This window comes from Scleropages formosus, chromosome 3 (genome assembly GCF_900964775.1).
Source record: "Scleropages formosus chromosome 3, fSclFor1.1, whole genome shotgun sequence".
Taxonomy (NCBI): Eukaryota; Metazoa; Chordata; class Actinopteri; order Osteoglossiformes; family Osteoglossidae; genus Scleropages; species Scleropages formosus.
In genome coordinates this window covers 7,389,670-7,409,748 of record NC_041808.1, presented here as the reverse complement: position 1 = coordinate 7,409,748, position 20,079 = coordinate 7,389,670, and the positions used below count along the sequence as shown (strand labels likewise).

The window sequence follows — 20,079 nt, the reverse complement described above, 5'->3', positions numbered from 1 at the left end:
CAAGAGGAAATATTGGCCATATACACTATTAAATGGATTCAACAGTGCTTTCACATGCACTATACTGTAATAAGACACAATCATCTGCTTTCCCGATCACCACATCTCAAAATGACCGAACCTTTGTAGAAAGTTCTGAAAGGTATGAAATAAATTTCCATTCCTTCATTTTCAAAGAACTAAAGACTTTGCTTTTTAAATAATAACCCACCTCCACACTACCACAGCTGAGGGTTTATGTTTCAGCTGTTTGCAAGAAAAATTCTCTCTCATCATTAAAGGATTAATAATCCTTGAAATTTATATACATCTTCAAATTCCTATATCTTGTCCAAGTACATTATTCATGTACATACAGCAAAAATTTAGTACACAAACAATATTGATACAACAATCTGTTCAGTTCAAATTTCAGTTTTCGAAATGTATTTTCTAAATTTAAATAACCCAACATTTCATACTGACATATTACTCTTTCCCCCTCATTAAGGATCTTAATTTGTTCCTGCAAACCGGATAATTATGCACCTACTTGATCAATGAACCTCGGTGCAGCAAGTGGTAGGTAACGAACCAGGTTTGCTTGAGACTTTCACGTCTGCAGCTATGTCTCCTTCTCTTAATGTAATGCATAAATTGTACTTCTGCTGAGATGTACGTCACTTTGGACAAAAGCGTCTGCTAAATGAATAAATGTAAATGTAATTAAAATGGGGGGATGTGGTGGCGCAGTGGGTTGGACCACAGTCCTGCTCTCCGGTGGGTCTGGGGTTCGAGTCCCGCTGGGGGTGCCTTGCTATGGACTGGTGTCCCGTCCTGGGTGTATCCCCTCCCCCTCCGGCCTTACGCCCTGTGTTACCGGGTAGGCTCCGGTTCCCCGCGACCCCGTATGGGACAAGCGGTTCTGAAAGTATGTGTGTGTGTGTGTGTGTAATTAAAATGACTTACTTCATTATTTCTTATAGAAGAAAATCCCAATTCTGGCCAAGCCCATCCTAAATTCACCCCTAAAAACACCATAAATGACGTCTAATATTTTAAGAAAAAGTTGCTGAAATAGAATGAATGACAACAACATTTAATACTGCCCTGAGTTTATTTACTTACAGGTGTAAAGTGATGCCCATGTCTCTTAACTCTTTGACAGCAAGCAGAGGTGAGATTATGTCCTGGCCAAATCTGTCATAAATCAGTACCTGGTGGATGAAAAACTGCATCAGACTTTGCTAAGGATGAAAGGGACAAGAAAATCAATTTATGTTTGGCCCTATAAGGGAGAGCAGACAGTGTCAGTAGCGAAGGTTCTAACGTGAAGGCCTTGAAGCCCCAATTCCTGCCCCACTGAGCGTACTGACCTTATGCTAATAAAAATACCCAACAAAAATACCCAACTGTGTAGATGAATAAATACAACTTTCCCTTGTTCAATGGCAGTAATTTCTTCACTGAAATTAACCTATCAGGGAGGGAACCTTTAAATGGGATTTAAATTTTCATTATTTCCCATTGGAAAAATAATGCATGAATCCGCAAAGTTAAAAATCACTGAATTACCCAAAAAAAAAAAAAAAAAGCTACACATAAAATGATCACAACAGCATATTTTACATATTGGTGACAGGAAGTACCCATTTATTTGGATTTCAGGACTGTTTAGCTAATGTACTATAAATCACTATCTGAGCAGAAACAAATGTTGTAGAGAGCAAAGCTGGTGCCCCACAAATGACAACTGATTTAAAGTGACCAGTTCATGGGAAAAACATCTTTGGAGTGTGGGAAGAATCCAGATCACTTGGAAGAAATCCTCGAGAACAGGGGAGAACACGCAAACTTCACATCATAATAAGCCATAAACCCATGCTTGAACCTACAGACCAGGAGCTGTGGGGATCTCGCTGTGCCACCCAAGAAAAAGAATTCAACAGCATAACAATGAGAGAAAATATCAGATCAGTGAAAGCGTGAAGGCAAATCTGTTGTATAACCAACTTCAAAAATGCAGATCATAGCAATTCTGATGCTGATGACTTTGCTTGAATTAAGTGCTTCTCTGAGATTTAAAAAAAAAAAAGGCAGAAATTGTAAGTGTTGTTGAACCTCTTGTGTTTCGTGAACTCTTTATTTCTCCCCCATTTGAATTAATACTTATGAAGGTATCTTTTTACAGAATTCTCCTTTAAAGCAATTTCTTCAGGAATTAATTATGCTTGTCATTGAAGGGAAGCCTGTACAAGACAAGAATGCCTTTACCTTCCATACTGGCTCAGCAGCAGTATTTTTCAAAGGTGGGACGTTGAAATTCAGCATTCTCTTCAAGGCAGCTGGAAGCAAACACGCCAAGGTTTCGTCAGCACGCAACACAGAGTTTCATGAATTAGTCACACAGTTATTTATACAGCAAGTTTCCCTGTACACTAAGAAAAAGTGGCACATAAACTGTTCTGGGCAATTTCACCAATTGAAAAGTTATATGTCCATGGAGAAAAAAACAGGGTTACATCCAAGTTTTGAGTGGAAAACATTATTATAAAGGCATTAACCAAATACATAATGTACTATAAAATCTAGACAGGGTTATAAGCAAGAACTTATTCTGGTGTCATATTTTTTTCATTATTACAATTTTTCAGCCAAACCAAACTTGCAGATATTTCTAAAATAATATGTCCGTGATGGAAGCTCCATCATACCAAAACACACTAAATGTGAAGATGGAGCCCAGAACTCGCCGTCTTGAATGCATATTTGCGACGACACAAAAGACATCTATGTATTCTGATGCTGACATTTGAACTGCATATTTGAGATTAAACAAAGCAAATAATGTGATGGAAAACTAACGTTTTGAGATACTTTGTCAGCTTGCAACCTATACAACCTCCAAATCAGGAAGAGTACAATACAGGGGCTGAAAGCTAGCTAATAGTTGAGGCTACAGAGACCAAATAGACAAATCAGCAAAGAAGAGTCGAAGAGTTAATGGCTCACAGGAGAATGTTCCAGCTCCAAGATGTACAGCTCTAGTTGAAAAACCAATTCACATTAATGTCTTAAATCATTAATGACCATAAAAGTTTCTGTAAGAAATATGACAGGTAGTAAACTATTAAAAAAAATAAAAAAACCACTGGAAAGGTCAGACCTACTCTGCTTAACTCAGAACACATGCCAGCTTTCTCATCTGTCATTCTGCAATGGCTATTACCGAATTAAAACGATACATATAAATGTTTTACCATGAAGTTACTGCAGGAGATCTACAGAAAGATCACTAAATTATGTATTACACATCTGGACAGGCTACAGAATCATGAGATGCACTTATGTTCTCAGACATGGCTTAAAAAAAAGGAGTCCAGCCTTGACCAGTCAAACCCTTCTTAGACAGGAGTAGTCATCATTTCTAGGGTTATGTAGAGGTTTATACATTAGATTTAGCCCGAAAATAACTATACTGATTGGACAATAAACGGTTGGGTTTGAGATGCCAAGTATAGAATGAAAAGCTCATTTTGGAAGTAAAATGACCACCTAATGGAGAAAAATACCTGTGGTGAACTGAATAAAATTAATTTTTGATTCACATTTCAATTCAAATGAATTCTGGAACATCTGGGTACACTTTTGAAATTTATTAGATGCTACGTGATCACACCTGAAAAATACAGTAATTTTTTGCCCTTGTTTCATGATAGGGATGCGCACTACTTGCAACTTCTTGGCGTATAGTTTCTCTCCCTGACACAGAGTGCTTTTCATAAAACATACTTATGTGACATTTTGTATCACCTCTCGTGACACATCAGTTTAGATTTCTTGAACCTCCTAACAGCTGATCAGCTTGAAACCAGAGTCACCAAGCAGTCCTTTTTCCAGGTGTAGTTTGGATTGTGCTCCATTAAGTTCTGAACCTCCATTGGCTCTTATTTACTACCTTCACCAGTTTATAATGTCAGCAAACAACATCACAGTGTCAGCTTGTTCTGTGTATGAACTCATTTGCATTGTTTTCATTCATTTCACTTATCTTTACCATTTATTTCCATTTAAGATTTTTTTAATGCATCAGCAGACTTGGTGTGGAGATAATTTTCAAAGAAGCTCTTTATTAACAACACACATGGCAAAAACACAATTTAACGTTAAGAAAAAAAATCCAGAAAACAAAATCATACATGTTTAACACCTCAGTCACAGCTAATCAACTTTCTTCCTTATAATTTTAACAGGACAATATAATGGTTTTAGTAACAGAATTTGTACTGTGATGGCTCTAGTTTTATATATGAAAGCGCTACGGTGCAAGTGAACTTCTAGACCACTTATAAAGGTTTCATACCAAAATCTTAAATGAATTAAATGTTTTGAATGGAAGATTTTTTTTTTTTTTGTACCTTGCACTTAAGTACTACGGCTTGTGCAATTTTACAAAGAGTCAAAATGACTACACTTTTATCTTAGCCAAAAGGCCAAAGAAGCCATGTAATATAATAATCAGAAATCTCTACAAACCACTGAGGGACAATACATAAAGTTAGGGGAGAGAGAAAAAAAAAAAACTTTTCAACCATGTTCAGGCCACCGAACCATACAATTCCCATCCAGTTACATACTGAGAGCAGCATCTCACAATGCATAGCAAGGGAAACTGAGAATGAACATTACTGGGAATATTACAGGACAGGTAAATTCACTGAGCTATGTTAACAGTTTGAGCACAAGGTATCATAAGGAAACTAATGTACAATTTCCCCCCTCAGCACTGAGACAGCATGTATGGATGATTGAGTGTTTTTTAAATGTACACTTGAAGGAGTGCAAGGAGACAGCTGTACAATATCGAAATGTAATAAATTAACGGAAAACTTGTTGTATTATGATTTTCTTGCCTTATGTCTGTGTTAAAGAGCTCTGTGTCACTGCATGAGAGGAGCGCTCCATAAAAATAAACAACTGAATTGAATAACTAATCTTAATGTCTGATGTAACTGTCCACTTTAATCAGATTTGGTGAAATTACGAAGAAACGGGTGCCACTTGGGGCAAAGGAATGCATAAATGTGTTTTACGTTGTAACCCTACGTCTTTGATATACAAAAATCACTAGGGAAAGGCGGGGAAAAAAACGTGCATTTTTCATATCACCAAATCTTAAACACCTGACCAAAGGCAGCGTGTACAGCCGCTAGCATAGCATCAGCATAGCTGCTGATGTTGGACCCAAAGGTTGCAGGTTCGATTCCCACTTTCAGCTGTAATACCCTTGAGCAAGGTACTTACCATAAATTGCTCCGGTAAAATTACCCAGCTGTATAAATAATTGTAAGCTTGTATGTACCTTTAATTCACTTAAGTGGGTAGTGTAGTGGTTACAGCTGCTTCCTTTGGACCTAAAGGTCACAGGTTCAAATCCCAGCTGTAGTACCCTTGAGCAGGGTACTTACCCTAAATTGTTCCAGTAAAATTACCCAGCTTGGCAATGCTCACAGTGCAACACGGTAAGACTCGGCTCATCTTAGGAACTGCCAACTGTCCAACTTAGACCACTTCTTGTAGTCACCTACAAATAATCTTTAATATTAATCAGTATTTTATATTTAGTTATCATAATAATAATAATAATAATAATAAGGATAATACATACTATTAAAACTCTCCTCAATAAAATAGCAAAGATAGGACGCAGACATTCAGATCTTAAAACAAAACAAACACACACACACACAACATGATGATGGTAAACAAATGAAACAAAGCAAAGAAACAACCTGAGAAAATGACAAAACACGAAAAACTCGTGGATAACACGTGTACACTTTCTGTCCGCCGCGCAATCACATTATTTACTTTTACATTCTTCGTCCTGACGAAAATCAGCCTCTTTAACTCGCAGTCTTTCGCTTAGTACAAGTTTAATTTCCTCACTGACGAGCTCTGCAGTCTGCTACCACTCCGCTTCCGCAAGTCACAAGTGTGTGCGCAAAAGTATTCGTGGTACAAATATTACACGGAATAATTGTGTGCCGCGACTTCAACGTACAACCTTTTCATATGTCGTTACAAACGCGACACGATCAGGAAAATGTATAAGTAAAACGTTGGCAGACCTGTTTGTTTCTCTCGGATGGAGGCCGCCATCTTGGCTCTTCGATGATGATGATGATGATGATGGAAATTAGGATGACGTGGCAGCCAATATGGAGGCTATTCAAATGTATTGTAGTGTACAACGATATTCAAGCGCGCCCCTAGAGGGCGAGCCCAGTACTGCACTGTAAACAATTGCGATTTGCATACGGGTAGTTGGGTAAAAAGGCGTAAGTAGGTGCGCAACCGTGAAGTGGCCTCTGTGTTTGTTCTCGAATGAGCTCCTCTCTATGGATGGGCGCTCTGACTGAGTTGGTTGAACTCTGGTATGTTTATTTATTTATTTAAATTTTATTACTGACATGATAATTTCTAGGATTTATTTACTAAATAAAGATTTTAAATCAGTAGAAATGATGAATGGAGAAATTTTACCTGTTGAGCTGGACAGTGTGTGGAACCTGATACCTGGACTGGTTAATCCATTCTGATTCATGAGGAAAAAAAGAGGAACTGGGGTACATTTTTGTTATTATATATATATATATATTAAAAAAAATGTTAATATGAAATCAGTAGTTTATGAAGCTAATGTGGTTGTAATTCTTGCGTTTTTAAATTCTTTTGTGTCATTGTCACTGTTGCTGGTAGCTTTATTGTGGTGTTCCTTTGTCTTGGATCAATAACAAAGTGAGGAACCTTTTATAAGATCAATCGATCCATTTAGTAGGGGTTTGGGGAAAGTATTTCTAAAATTAAATTTAATGTAGCTTCAGGTTTAAAATGTTCACATAAATAGCCTTTTAAATTTCCATAGCTGAGGTTTAGAGAATCTTGATGAATCAACTAATCTATCAGCAATTCCATTTTATTTACAAAAAAAAAAAAAAAAATTTATTACAGAATTGATTGCGATTCCCTTAAAGCAATTTCTAAACAATGGGTAGCAAGCGGGGGGTGCGGTGGCGTAGTGGGTTGGACCGCAGTCCTACTCTCCGGTGGGTCTGGGGTTCGAGTCCCGCTTGGGGTGCCTTGTGAAGGACTGGCGTCCCGTCCTGGGTGTGTCCCCTTCCCTCTCCGGCCTTACGCCCTGTGTTGCCGGGTAGGCTCCGTGACCCCGTAAGGGACAAGCGGTTCTGAAAATGTGTGTGTAGCAAGCGGAAACAAGTGCCCTTATATTGCAATAAAGGCAAAAGGAAACAGATTTACATTTATTTATTTAGCAGATGCTTTTCTCCAAAGCAACTTCCAATGGATACTATGTAGTATTACCAGCCCACACACCTTATTCACCAAGGTGACTTACACACACACACACACACACACACACACACACACACACTCCCTGAGGCCGCATGTCCTGGGGGGGGTTGTGGCAAACCGGAGCCTAACCCAGCAACACAGGGCTCAAGGCTGGAGGGGGAGGGGACACGCCCAGGATGAGACGCCAGTCCATCACAAGGCACTCCAAGCAGGACTCGAATTCCAGACCTACCAGAGAGCAGGAACCGGCCAAACCTGCTGCGCCACCACACCCCCCCCCAGCTGCTAGATACACTACTACTAAAAAAATGTGAAACATAAAATAATAATAAAAAAAGTGAAACATAAAATTTTACCTGAGCAACTCTGGGTGACCAGAGATCAAGGGTGTTGGAGCAGGAGTCTGGATCAAAGTGTTATCATGCAACACAAAGCTTCTATTGGCAACTGTTCCACATGCATTACAGAGTGAAAAAGGCTGCCATTGAAAACTGTCTTTATTTTTTACACTTGGCATTAAAAACATTATTTCCCCTTCATTTTGATTATGTATATTCATACCCACTACATTCTGCCAGTTTCAAGATGTCAGTGCTATTTACAAAAGTACTCATATCATGGAAGATGCTACACAATGACTGTGTGGAGGATTTTAAATGGACAAGTCCGACAACAAACTTTTTTTTTTTTTTTGACAGCACGGGAACTTGATAACTACAGTTATTAGACATTGTCACGTTTAGTTTACTAAGCAATATTTTGAATACTTAAAACATGAAAACAGATTAGTGATAACAGCTACAGTAGATATTACTCCAATACTAAATGTTTTCTAAGCCTTCACAAACAGCAAAATGCATACAAGCATTTAAAAATATAATTTATTTCAAGTCATGTTGCAAGTAAATACAAAAATATGTTTTAAGAAATACCTTATTAAATTTTACATATTCATAAAGCTTCCCAAAATATTAATGGGGCTGCATGTTAAATGTGTAAAGTGCCATCAGTTAACAAGATGAAGACTGTACATACGTTTCTGTTCTATAACATTCTTAGGAGTACATACTCCCTATGCTACTGGGATGGAAACAGAGCTGTACCTTAAGATGAAAATTTGGGTTGCATTTATCATATTAGCCAGTAAAACAGAAAGATATATAGTATTGCAATGTCCAAATTGATACTGAACACGTGTGAATACATGTTGATAATATTGCAGAGAACGCAATGTTTTGACAACACCTTGTTTTAAGCAACTTCCAATGAACACTATGTAGTGGTATCAGCCCACATCTTATTCACCAAGCTGACTTACACTGCTAGATACACTACTTACACAGACATGGGAAGAACATGCAAACTCCACACAGACCGAGTAGGGACTGAACCCACCATCCAGGTGCTGTAAGGCTGCAGTGCTACTTGCTGTGCCAACATGCCTCCCTCGTAAAAGAAATTATTTTTTTTGCATTTAGCAGTATATACATCGAAAACTAACTGATTGGTTAACTAACTGATTGGTTGTAACAGCAACACTTCTGAGACTAAAAAATTTAAAAACGAATAAAGGAAATTTTCAGCAAACATGAAAACACAGACATGCACGGAAGTAACATATCAAAGTGAAAATGAAAAAAGGTAAAAGCCTGAAAGCTTTATTCATCATAGCAAATTTTGTATTTACAGCTATGTCAAAACAAAAGAACATTCATATGTTCTTATTCGCTCAGAGGAATATGCAGGAATATGTCTAGGTTCACACGTTCATGAAGAATGTTATGACCACATACAGTAAGTGGAGAACAAAACGTTAAAATAATATTCAGACATTGCAATCCACTTGGGAATTTAAAAATCTCACTTTCAGAATAAGTGAAAAAAAGGATCAGATTGTTTGCATCAGTGTATATTGGCATACTGCATATTCCAAGTGCTTCTTGAATATCTCGTAGGTTGTGGCAACGGGCAGTACAATTTTGTTATAGCAAGGTTGACGTTCAGGAACTGTACCTACTGAGCTCAGTGAGTGCACAAATGATACACTGGGATTTGGGTTAAATCCCATTGCAGGAACTATGTCTTTTGACGTAGCAAAGATGAGAATGTCCTCCAGTGATGTAGCACATCTGCCCTCTGAAACACAATTAAAAGAGTACAATGTCAAATAATTTTAGAAATGGCAAACTCCTGAAATTCAAAATGCAAAATCCTGAAAGTGTCCTTATTTTAAAAAGAAATAATACCTTCACAATCATGTAGGTACTGTCTCCAGAATCCCTCTGTTATTATTTCCTTCTTTTTCTTCTCCTCATTGTCAGAGAATTGGACAAAGAAAAGGTTAGCCATTGTGTGAGCTGATATTTTCGCAGGTGGGTAGCAAAAGAGGTCTGAGAAAATCTCTGGGAACATTTGGATGTGTTCAAAGAGACCCAAGGTATTTAGTCCATCTCGAAATCTGAAAAGAAAAAGAAAAAAAAAAAAAAAAAAAAAAAGTATAAATAACCCCAAAACCATTCTGCACTATTAATGTGATAAGTAATAGTCTTGGTGTGTCATTACAAAATGATTCTCAATACTCCGTAAATAAACAAAATATTTCAGATATATTTCAGTGCTTATATATTGATAAAAGAACTATATCTAAAAGTTACCCATTCAGGACATACTTTTTTAAAAGAATTATATGATGTTAAGCTACTGTCAATAATTCACCCCTTTATGTAACCAGATAATTTTTACTGGAGCAATTCAGGGCAAGCACTGTGCTCAGGGGGTGAGATTCAAACCTGGGCCCTTTGAGGCCAAAGCAACAGCTCTAACCACTGCTACCTGCTGTTCTAACCAACTCAATATTTACATTATCGCTTGTTAAAAAGATTAATACTATTATACAGTACTATATGATATACAATATCTTCAAGTATTCATCCCAATTATTTGTTTTGCTGTGTTGGAAGTTCATTTTAAAGTAAATGCAATGTGCTCATAAATAACCTAATTTCGTAGTGAAATATCTTAATTGATAACTGTTCACTCCTTTTGTATTAATAACAATTTGGTACATGTGTTAGGGGATTCTTTTACAGGAGAAATAACTATGAAACTTGTTCCCAGCAGCTGCAAAGTGGAGCCTAATCCAGAGAAAACATGTAGAATGGTTGGATTTCAGGTGAACATTTAAGTTACAATACAACAATGACTCAATTACACAGTACATAGTTCTATAGTTCTACTATACATAGTTCTTGCACCAGTTTGTTTATGTTTTAGGGACAAAGAACATTTAATGGATTGAAATGTTAAGCTATAATGGAAAAATTTGTGAGAAAAGTTCCAGCATGGTGAAAATTTTCTGAAGATGCTGTATAAGAGATTCTCAGCAGCAATTCTTAGCAAGACTTCATTCTGAAAACATTTTAGATTTTCTGTTTAATCCATGTTAATGGACTGTAAAATAAGAAGTACGTACCTTTTGAGTGGTAACTGCATTCTTGTTACAAGATGGAAGTTCACAATATCTTTTACTAGCGGCTGCTTGTCGGACAGACTGTTAATTTGTCTCAAACATCCAGCTACTTCAAGATAATCTGATGCAGAACTGACAGCTTTTTTTAAATCCTTTACAGATTGAGCATCCCTTATCTAAGGAGAAAGATGCACAACATAATCAGCAGCCATAAAATGTATGCAATTCTCTTTTATCTGAACTATACCACAAATTGTCTTCTCTGGAAAGTAGCAAGAATAAAATTGACATTTTAGCATCTGAAACTTTTAAATGAAAGTAATGAAATGCAAAATATGTATACCTTCCTCACTTTGGCTGCACAAAGTGATTCACCCATGTCCTCCACAGTCAAATGAGAATCCCTTGGAAAGTTGAAAAGGCACTTGTACAATGCCTCGGAGAAGAAGCCCAGAGGAGGCCCCCCATGGATCAGGCTTAAAGCTATGATACATCCTGCATCAAAGTAAAAGTCCTCTTGTACAGCTGGAGAAGGATTTAGAGAAAGTGAAACTCACTGCAACAAATGTAAAACACACAACCAAAAAGTGTGAGGTTTTGTGTGATTTCAGACTGAATATATCAAAATGTCTTAAGTTTCCTCACTTCATTTAATTTCAGAGAGCCTGTGATCCTGCATAACCTTTATGATGTAACAGGATTGTTGCAGTGCTTTACCTTGAGAGTTCAATGCCAGATTCTTTTTATTTTCAGGACCTTCAAAGAGCACTGAATTTTGCAAGTCCTGTATTAGAAGCCTAGGAAATCTTTGCAGATTCCCATTATTCATGTCATTGGTCTGCTCCTCATCATCTGGAAATGTCACTTTCAGAGAGTGATGTGGATCAAAATCCGCCTGTCTCAGGAGCTCCAGGGCAGCCTTGAAGACACCATCTTTTCTTACCACCACTGACATGAACTGGTGCTTTGAGATCTGACTGGCCAGTGTATGCAGGATCTCTCCAGGGGTATTTCGCTGAAGAGAAGACCTGGAATGTACAGAAATACTTAACCCTATCTTCCCACCAAGCATAGCAGACACTGTTGGAAAGCTATTGGATGCTACTTTAATCTTATATAAGAAGGTCATTTATTTAGACTGTAAACATCAAGTTATTTTAAGAAGGTATGAGGAAGTCTCTATGTTCTTTGCATCTTATTTACCTTTTACAAACAACTGAATGAAGAGAAGATTTCCGTCTTTTCAGTAGCCTTCGCATTTCCTTTGTCCCTGAAGGTGGAGACTTGATATTTCGACAAAGATTTTCTATAACAGAAATGTTTATCAGAATGAGTAAAATCAAGATTATGATCTGGCCTGCTTTTTGTATCATTTTCCTCAGAAGTGCAGTGAAGCAACGTTGGTTGGAAAGGTGCCATACATAAATTGAAACAGAAGTTTATGCTTCTTGTGAAAAAGTTTAAATGTGGTATTTGATGTAAATTATGATTGAACCATTGATGCAAATGCAAAAGGATACATATATTTAGGTCAGTCCCTAGAAACAAATCCACTGCATTATGAGATCCTGGTCAACAGCTACTGAAAGCATTTAGCTGCAGTTATTACAGCTAAAGGGGACACAACCAGTTACTAACTCAATTCATACATTACTAGAACTAGAAAGAAAAAAAAAAATCAGATTTAATGGAAAAAACAAAACAAAACAAGGAAAAAAAAACTGGAAAAAGAGAAAATCAGCAAAAGGGCCAATACTTTTCTCAGCACTGTATTTACAAGTTAGGTCATTTTAGCATGGGGAGGACTTGGAATGGATGCTATTCTTCACAAAAGAAGTCATTATATTAACTTTTATGGAACAATATAAGCCACTGGTTGGTTACTTAGTAATGAGAGCTTCAAGAGCTGTGCAGTGATTGGTACAACTGACTTAGGAAAATCTTGATTTGTATGATGGTGCCTGACAGAACCCCACATCCTCAAGTTCAAGTTGTTTTTATTGTCATTCCTCTATATAGCTTGTATACAGTGGAACAAAATGTCGTTTCTCCGGAGACCATGGTGCAACACAGAACAGGAGTACAAGACAGTAAATAATCCTCTTACCATTTCCATTTGCAGCAGGTCTGCAGACATCACAAACCCATTTCGTCTCAAACAGCTTCAAAGATGCACATTTTCGATGAGTTCCATTTGAGCCACAAAAATTACAGCGCAAAATCTCCCACTTCCTGTAGAGTGTCAGAAATGTAGACTATAAGCTTGTGAATATAAAACATTTTTACAAAGCACATTTTATGCTGCACAAGAAACTTCTATGTCTGTTCAGTCTGACTTGCTGAAGAATTACACTTTACATTATGGAAAATTAATAAAGCAAAAGAAGTTATTCTCGGTTTAGATACACTGCAAAAGTTACTGTGCAGGGTAGTGTAATGATTACAACTGGTGGCACTGGACAAAGTTGGATCAAACACCCTGCTGCAGCACCCTTGAGCATGGTATTTACCTTAGATTGGTCCCATGAAAACTCAACAGTATGAATAGGTAAATAACTGTATCTTAATATTGTAAAATGCATTGGGGAAAAAAGCATCATCAGCCAAATGAATACATTTAAATTACTATAATCATTCATAATGATTGAAACCCCTCTTAGCTGAGCTACGCATAAAGCATATTTTATAACAAAAGAAAGGTCGATCAAATCACACAAAGCATTGTACACTTTTCAATCATCTAATATCTAAGCCTTTCCAACATTTAGCTTATTTTTTGCTTCAGGGCTTTTCATTATTTCTACAGATAATACAGTCTACTGTATTATCTATATGTATAGTCTATAACACACACACACACACACACACACACACACACACAGGGATATGGGTATACAAGCAATCTACGTGTTCTTTTCTATTGGTTTGTTTTTCCAGTTTCCTGGGAAAGAAGTGGTGAAGTAAAAACTATAATTAAACATAGAATGACAAAAGCTCAACTTTTCTTACCCTTCCTGTGTGCTGTACTTTCGACCTTTATGAGAGATACATTTGAGAGCATCACAGCGTTGATACACTTGCAATAATTCACCATAGGCATTTTCCTCAAGTTCCCAAGATGCATCTCTATGCAACAGATACAAAATTAAATCTGACACACAAGCAAATACCATACATTTATTTGAAATGACAGAAAAAAAATTAGTAAGTTACCAAAAGGTACTTACCTTTCCGGTATGTGGATTCCCATTCTGAGCATTTCCTGTTGAAACTTGTCCTTATTATTGCAAATGGTGCATCTGAAGAAGAACAGAGCAGCACTGTATGCTTGATGCTAAAAGGGAGTGTGGTAAAGAAAATATTTAAAATCAAAGTTTGCTTATCAAGTAAACAATCAAGTTCAAATGTTCATTTAACTTTCTCAAAGAAAATAATTAGATGCACAGTAAGATGCAATTTCAAAAGAGTTGTAGGATTTACAGAATGTAAATAAAGGGACTGAAAACTGACAGGGAAACTTTGCTACCCTCGTGTCTGATGCTAGAAAATAAATATTTATTTGGACAACAATGAATGACAAACAGTAGGCACACCTGCACGCAGTCACGGTGGAACCAGCTGCTATGACAACAGGGGCATTTAAGCACTGTGTAGGACAGCACAGGTTCGACAAACTCCAAGCAGATAGAACATGACAGCGGAGTGCTGGGACAGGATGGTTGAGAATTTGTTTGAGTGGGACAATGTTCTCTGCAGAATGACCTGTTGGTAATGAGGAATAACACAATTAGCACTTTTTCCTCCCCTGAATTCCACATATTAGCAGAGTGTTGTACCTTTTTGTCTACCAGTCCTAGAATTTATACATTGTTATAGGCCATACATTTTCATTTGAATTTTGTTGATTTTTTTCCTTGTCAATCATTAGCACACAGTATACTCACTCACAATAAGTAAAAAATTCATTCTGGAAACACTTTTCTCCAAAGTGAAATACAACTGAGACAAAACAAATGTGCATTCCACCTATTGTAGAAGACATGCGATTCTCAAAGTAGTTTGTCTGACACCCCTCCTTAAACCAGTATATATTACACATACAGAACTGGTAGAAAGTACACTTTTTTATAAAAAATAATAATAATAAAAAAAAAATCACATAGCATTAAGAATAGTATTACAAGATTAACACCATATCGAACCAACATGAAATACAAAGTTAAATGCAACAGGTAAAGTAATGCAAATGTATAGCTTTTTTCTATGAATTTCGTTAATGTTTCAAAGGTTTTTGCTTGAGGGTACCATTTCAAAGTTACTCCTGGGACACAAACTAGCAAGCCTCAAGTTACACCTCACTGGTCTTTACATCAAGCAGCACTACCTGCTGCCCTCACACCATAATTCACATAAACTCAGATATTACTCCTTACTGACGAGTGGCTAAAATCAACTACGTGATACATTTCAGGTAATGCTGCATATGTTAGACTATTACTAGTAGACCCAATTCTTATTTACTTATTGAACAAAATGAGAATGACAACAGCATAATTTGCCACAAACAACAAAATACAGGCAAAGAATCCAACCCTAATTATAAATTCTGCCTTAAGTGTATATAACATCACTACAAGTGCAGTGTTTGCACACTGTTACTAGACAGTATTACTAATACATCTATTAATGTAATGCAGGAGGAAAAATATTTAATGATGTCTAGGATGTACCTTCTCTAACCCAATGCCCTATGCTCCTGGGATAGGCTCCAGACTGCTGTGACACTGCACAAGTATAAGCAATGATCAGAAGTGAGTGAGTGAACAGGATTATATCCATTCCTCTCATAAGTTTGAATAAAATTAAAGCATGTCACCTAAAATTAAAATAACAAAAAAAAAAAAAAAAAAAAAAAAAAAAATTTCAGGCAAGGAAATAATACAATAAAACATAATGCTATTAACAAAAACATTACTTATAGCTTGTCTTAATGCAATATTTTCATTTGTTCATTATTATTAACTGCTTGTCCAACACAGGGCCATGGAGGGTCAGAGTCCATCCAGGAAGCATAGGGAGAAGAAGAGTACAATCTGGACAAATATTTTGAAAATTTCGCACTTGGATCTTTATGATACAGAAAAAGAGTTCACCACAGAAGCCTTTGTCCTTCAGTCTGCAAAGCACCCACATACTATGCCAATAGTGCCTCTGTGTAGCATTACTAACAAATGTTTGATGTTAAATCATCTGTATTAGATCCTGGGCAAAGGCTTTTTTTATGCTACGGGGTAAGAATATTCATGTCACACATACTCTTTCTATTGCTTAAACAATAGTTTTTTACATATTAATTACCAAGTTATACTTTATGGACTCAGAGACCCAGGATCAGAAGCAGAAAATAAAAACTTTTTTAAAAAATAAAAAAAATACTTACGGAAACTGTCCAGTAAACTGAAAGATAAACTGTTCTTGGATTCCACATGGCAAATGAACCACCTTTCTACAGCTTTTAATATTGCAACCAACTGATGCTCCTTTCTTCTTACAAACTGTACATGCCTAGGCACAAAACACACACAAACTTTCTATTAAAAAAATAAATGAAAGGACTCAAGATACACATTTATAAACTTTGTGACAAGTCTCGGCAGAGTTCCTACGCATGGCATGGAACACAGCATACGTATATACACTGGGTCCTCAACTTATGAACACAAGTGGGGTAGGAATTATGCTTAGAAATATGACCAGAAGCAAAAATTTATAACTGTTTGTAAAACCAACCACTACAACATGATCCATTAATGCTTAATAAAGAGTTTCTTCAATGCACTCATGGGTTAAGGTTTGGTGAAAACCTCAGACCTCCTTAATAGATTAAAAAAATTGCTGTAAGACTACTCCATTTTTGTCAGCAGTTCATCCTATGTAGGGCCACTGTGTTCCAGAGCCTATTCTGGAAACACAGGGTGTGAGACAGTAAGTACACAGAGAGTGGGGACAGTAGTGTGCTGCAGGACTTTTATCATTCTTTATTAACCACAAACAATATTAAAATGATGCTGACTTTAAAAATACACTTCCACAACCTCTACAACAATTCATCACATATGTGAACTTGCGCAGAGATTGTCAGCATCTGGTCACTTTGCTTTATGATCTATGAAATAAAAAAGAAAACCCATAATAGCAGAGACAAAACTCAGTTTGCTTCTGGTTCTGTTAAAGTCTCAGCTTAGCTAAAATACTCCAAGATTTTAACATTTTTATTAATGTCAAAATACATTAGAATTGAAGCTAATTTAAAATGACTGAAAATAAAAAACATTCTCACCAAAAATTCCTATTCAATGCTGACGGTTGCTCGTAAACATAAGCAACGTTTTCTCATCTTCTTATTGATCACCAACACTCACGAACACAAGCCACTGTTCGTTTAACAGTGGAAGTGCGTCCTGTCACACATTTTCAGTTTGGTTGTTTTTCCACTGACAACTAATGTCTGTTTTGTACAAATGCAGGTAACATCTGCTCCACAAGTTTTTTGTTTTTCTTTTTTTTTTAAAATATACAAAACATTTGTCTCTTCAAAAATTTGTCACTTGCTTAAATGTTCTTAACACAAGGACCCAGTGTTTATAAACACCAATATAATGCATATGACCAAGCTGATACTAAAAGCAACTGGTAGCCTTTTTTAAATTTAGTTTTGGTGTTGAATACTAAAGAACCGTAAAATACTGCTCTCTTATTAAAATGTCAAGAGCTAGTCTGCATTTTTCCCCGATCCAGTTCTGCAGCCTATAGCTGAATTTGGGTGAAAAGAAATATGATGCAAATGTTCTAAGTGATTTAAAAGAAAAAGAAAAAAAAAAAAAACCATTGAGTGCAGCAAAGCATGCACAACTGACTCACAAACATGCATAAAGAACATGCAAACATGGCCTAACTGACAATGGACTCACCAGCCTTGAGGATCTGCGTATTTCCCGCTTTATGTCCTCCACTAAAAACCCATAGATTCCTTCGTCTTCATCTCCTCGCTGATATACTCCACTGGACATAAGCTGAGTAAAATTTCAGTGAATATGAACCATTTATACACAATCTTATTGATGGCAAATTGAACTGATTTTTAAATGAGTAATAAATCACCCCAAACTCCAACCCATTCCAGTGTAACTGCACATGGTGTGCACAGCAGTTAACAGTTACAGCAAATCCTGACTCAATAACATTAACTTGCTGTACAGTGAAGATAAATATATAATATAAATCTATACAGACAAAAACCCATCTTGTTCCTGTACTTATCTTTTTACAAACTGCACTGTATGTTTTGTGTGGCATGGCGGTCCAAAGAAAAATGGAATTTTGTTCTCCTGTATGTGTAACTCACCTATAGGTAGAATGACAAAGTTGCCATTGAAATCATATACATTTGTTCATTTACCTAATGCTTTTCTCAAAAGCAACTTACAATGTTAATCTACTTACAACTGTTTACCCATTTACACAGCTAGGTTCTTTCTACTAGGGCAATTTAGGGTATCTTGCTCAGGGGTACTACACCTGGAGATGGGATCTGAACCTGTGACCTTTGGGTCCAAAGTCAGCAGCTCTAACTACATACCTACCAGGTGCCCTACATGGGCCACAGTGTGACAGAGAGGACAAAATATACTATTAATACTATAGTACTGTTAACAATAACTAGTATGACATGCTGTTCATGTTCCCCCCATAGTGTGCGTGTGTGAGAGAGAGAGTGTGAGTGTGTGTTGCAGTGATGTATGGATGAGTGACCCATTGTAAGTAGTGTATCTAGCAGTGTAAGTCACCTTGGTGAGTAAGATGTGGGCTGACACCACCACATAGAGTTCATTAGAAGTTGCTTTGGAGAAAAGCATCTGCTAAATAAATAAATGTAAATACAGCAAGTATACTTGGAATGGACACCAATTTAAGTGAGGTTTCAACAGAAACTGTCAGGAACCTGAGAGGACAATCTCTGCAGACCATATGTCATGAAGTGGCTGGTGTCCTTCTGGATGGGACATTTGGTCATGTGGAATATATCATCAGAAATCATATATATCAAATCATACAGAATACAAAAACACACACACATTTTCTGAACCGCTTGTCCCATTTACTTGGAATATAAATGTAGAGGTAAATCAGCAAAATCACCATGTAGAAAAAGACATTTGGGTAATGATATAAAGTACACTACAGGGGGCACGGTGGCGCGGTGGGCTTGGCCGGTCTGGGGTTCGAGTCCCGCTTGGGATGCCTTGCGATGGACTGGCGTCCCGTCCTGGGTGCGGTCCCTCCCCCTCCAGCCTTGCGCCCCGTGTTGGCAGGTTAGGCCCCTGCTTACCGTGACCCCGCTCGGGACAAGCGGCTTCAGCCAGTGTGTGCGTATAAAGTACACCAGTTATGACTATGGTGAGAAAGAACACTACCAATCAATGACAGAAAATAACTCACCAGACAGAAGTAGTGAACTGTGAGGTTGTGGTGCTTCAGGGTGATCTTTTCCCCATATTTACTGGGACAATCATCAGAAAGCTTGCAAAGCTCACAGACTGAACAACACACACAAAACACCACACAGGTTAACACCAACGGGGGGGGTAAGCCCACGCGTCAACATCAAATCAAATGGCTTTCCCCCAAATAAAAACAAAGCCTGATGAATTCAATTTAATCACTCACACACACACACACACACACAAAATATATATTTAACAGCACGTATCCTGTCCTCCACGCAGACACTCCCGTGTTAAAACAAAAGGCTTAAGAGAGCCGGTCACGTCGACTTACTTTCCTTGGAATTTGTATTTGTCTCGAGCTCCTCCTCCCCCTCGCAGCGCGTCCTCTTCATTTTTTCGCCGAAACACGCGAGCAGCAGGAGGCCAAATTTCGAACGTGTAAAAATGGTTGCTTTAAACGGAAACTTGCGTGAGAATTTACACGGATTTTTACTGCGGCTGCATTCGCCCGACTTCGTCTCCACGTCTGAATCGGAAAGAAAGGTTTCGAACTTCCCTCTCATACGAGATTCAAACCAAAACTTCCGGGAGAGGAACAGCGTGACGTCACACCAGGGGAGCAAGTATTCCTCGCGCTCAGAGCTTAGCGTTTGGAAAACATCCTTTTCGTGTTCTTTCTTTCTTTCATGGGCTTTATTTTTTCTGCGTTGTATTTTATATTCTGTTATTATTTCCACAGTGATTCCTTTT

At 37.4% G+C, this 20,079-nt stretch overlaps 2 protein-coding genes across 2 annotated transcripts in view; both read right to left on the bottom strand.

Moving 5' to 3' along the window:
* scfd1 (sec1 family domain containing 1) overlaps positions 1-6,183 on the bottom strand; it is a 39,795-nt gene extending 33,612 nt beyond the window's left edge. The window contains exons 1-3 of the mRNA XM_018734812.2: positions 6,111-6,183; positions 2,254-2,324; positions 1,108-1,196 (exon numbers count right to left, since the gene is read on the bottom strand). Coding sequence (XP_018590328.1) covers positions 1,108-1,196; positions 2,254-2,324; positions 6,111-6,141 — 191 coding nt within the window. The 5' untranslated portion in view covers positions 6,142-6,183. The remainder of the gene's footprint in view (positions 1-1,107; positions 1,197-2,253; positions 2,325-6,110) is intronic.
* A 3,058-nt stretch (positions 6,184-9,241) lies between these two features.
* Positions 9,242-19,866, bottom strand: g2e3 (G2/M-phase specific E3 ubiquitin protein ligase). The gene is made up of 14 exons (XM_018734691.2): positions 19,661-19,866; positions 19,322-19,419; positions 17,794-17,895; positions 16,263-16,387; positions 14,416-14,584; positions 14,050-14,156; positions 13,832-13,948; positions 12,930-13,054; positions 12,026-12,128; positions 11,540-11,850; positions 11,166-11,347; positions 10,826-10,998; positions 9,600-9,811; positions 9,242-9,489 (listed from the first exon to the last, which is right to left on the bottom strand). Exons 1-14 carry the CDS (start codon positions 19,719-19,721, stop codon positions 9,242-9,244), a joined length of 2,133 nt encoding a protein of 710 aa, XP_018590207.1. The 5' UTR covers positions 19,722-19,866.
* Positions 19,867-20,079: the final 213 nt, after the last annotated feature.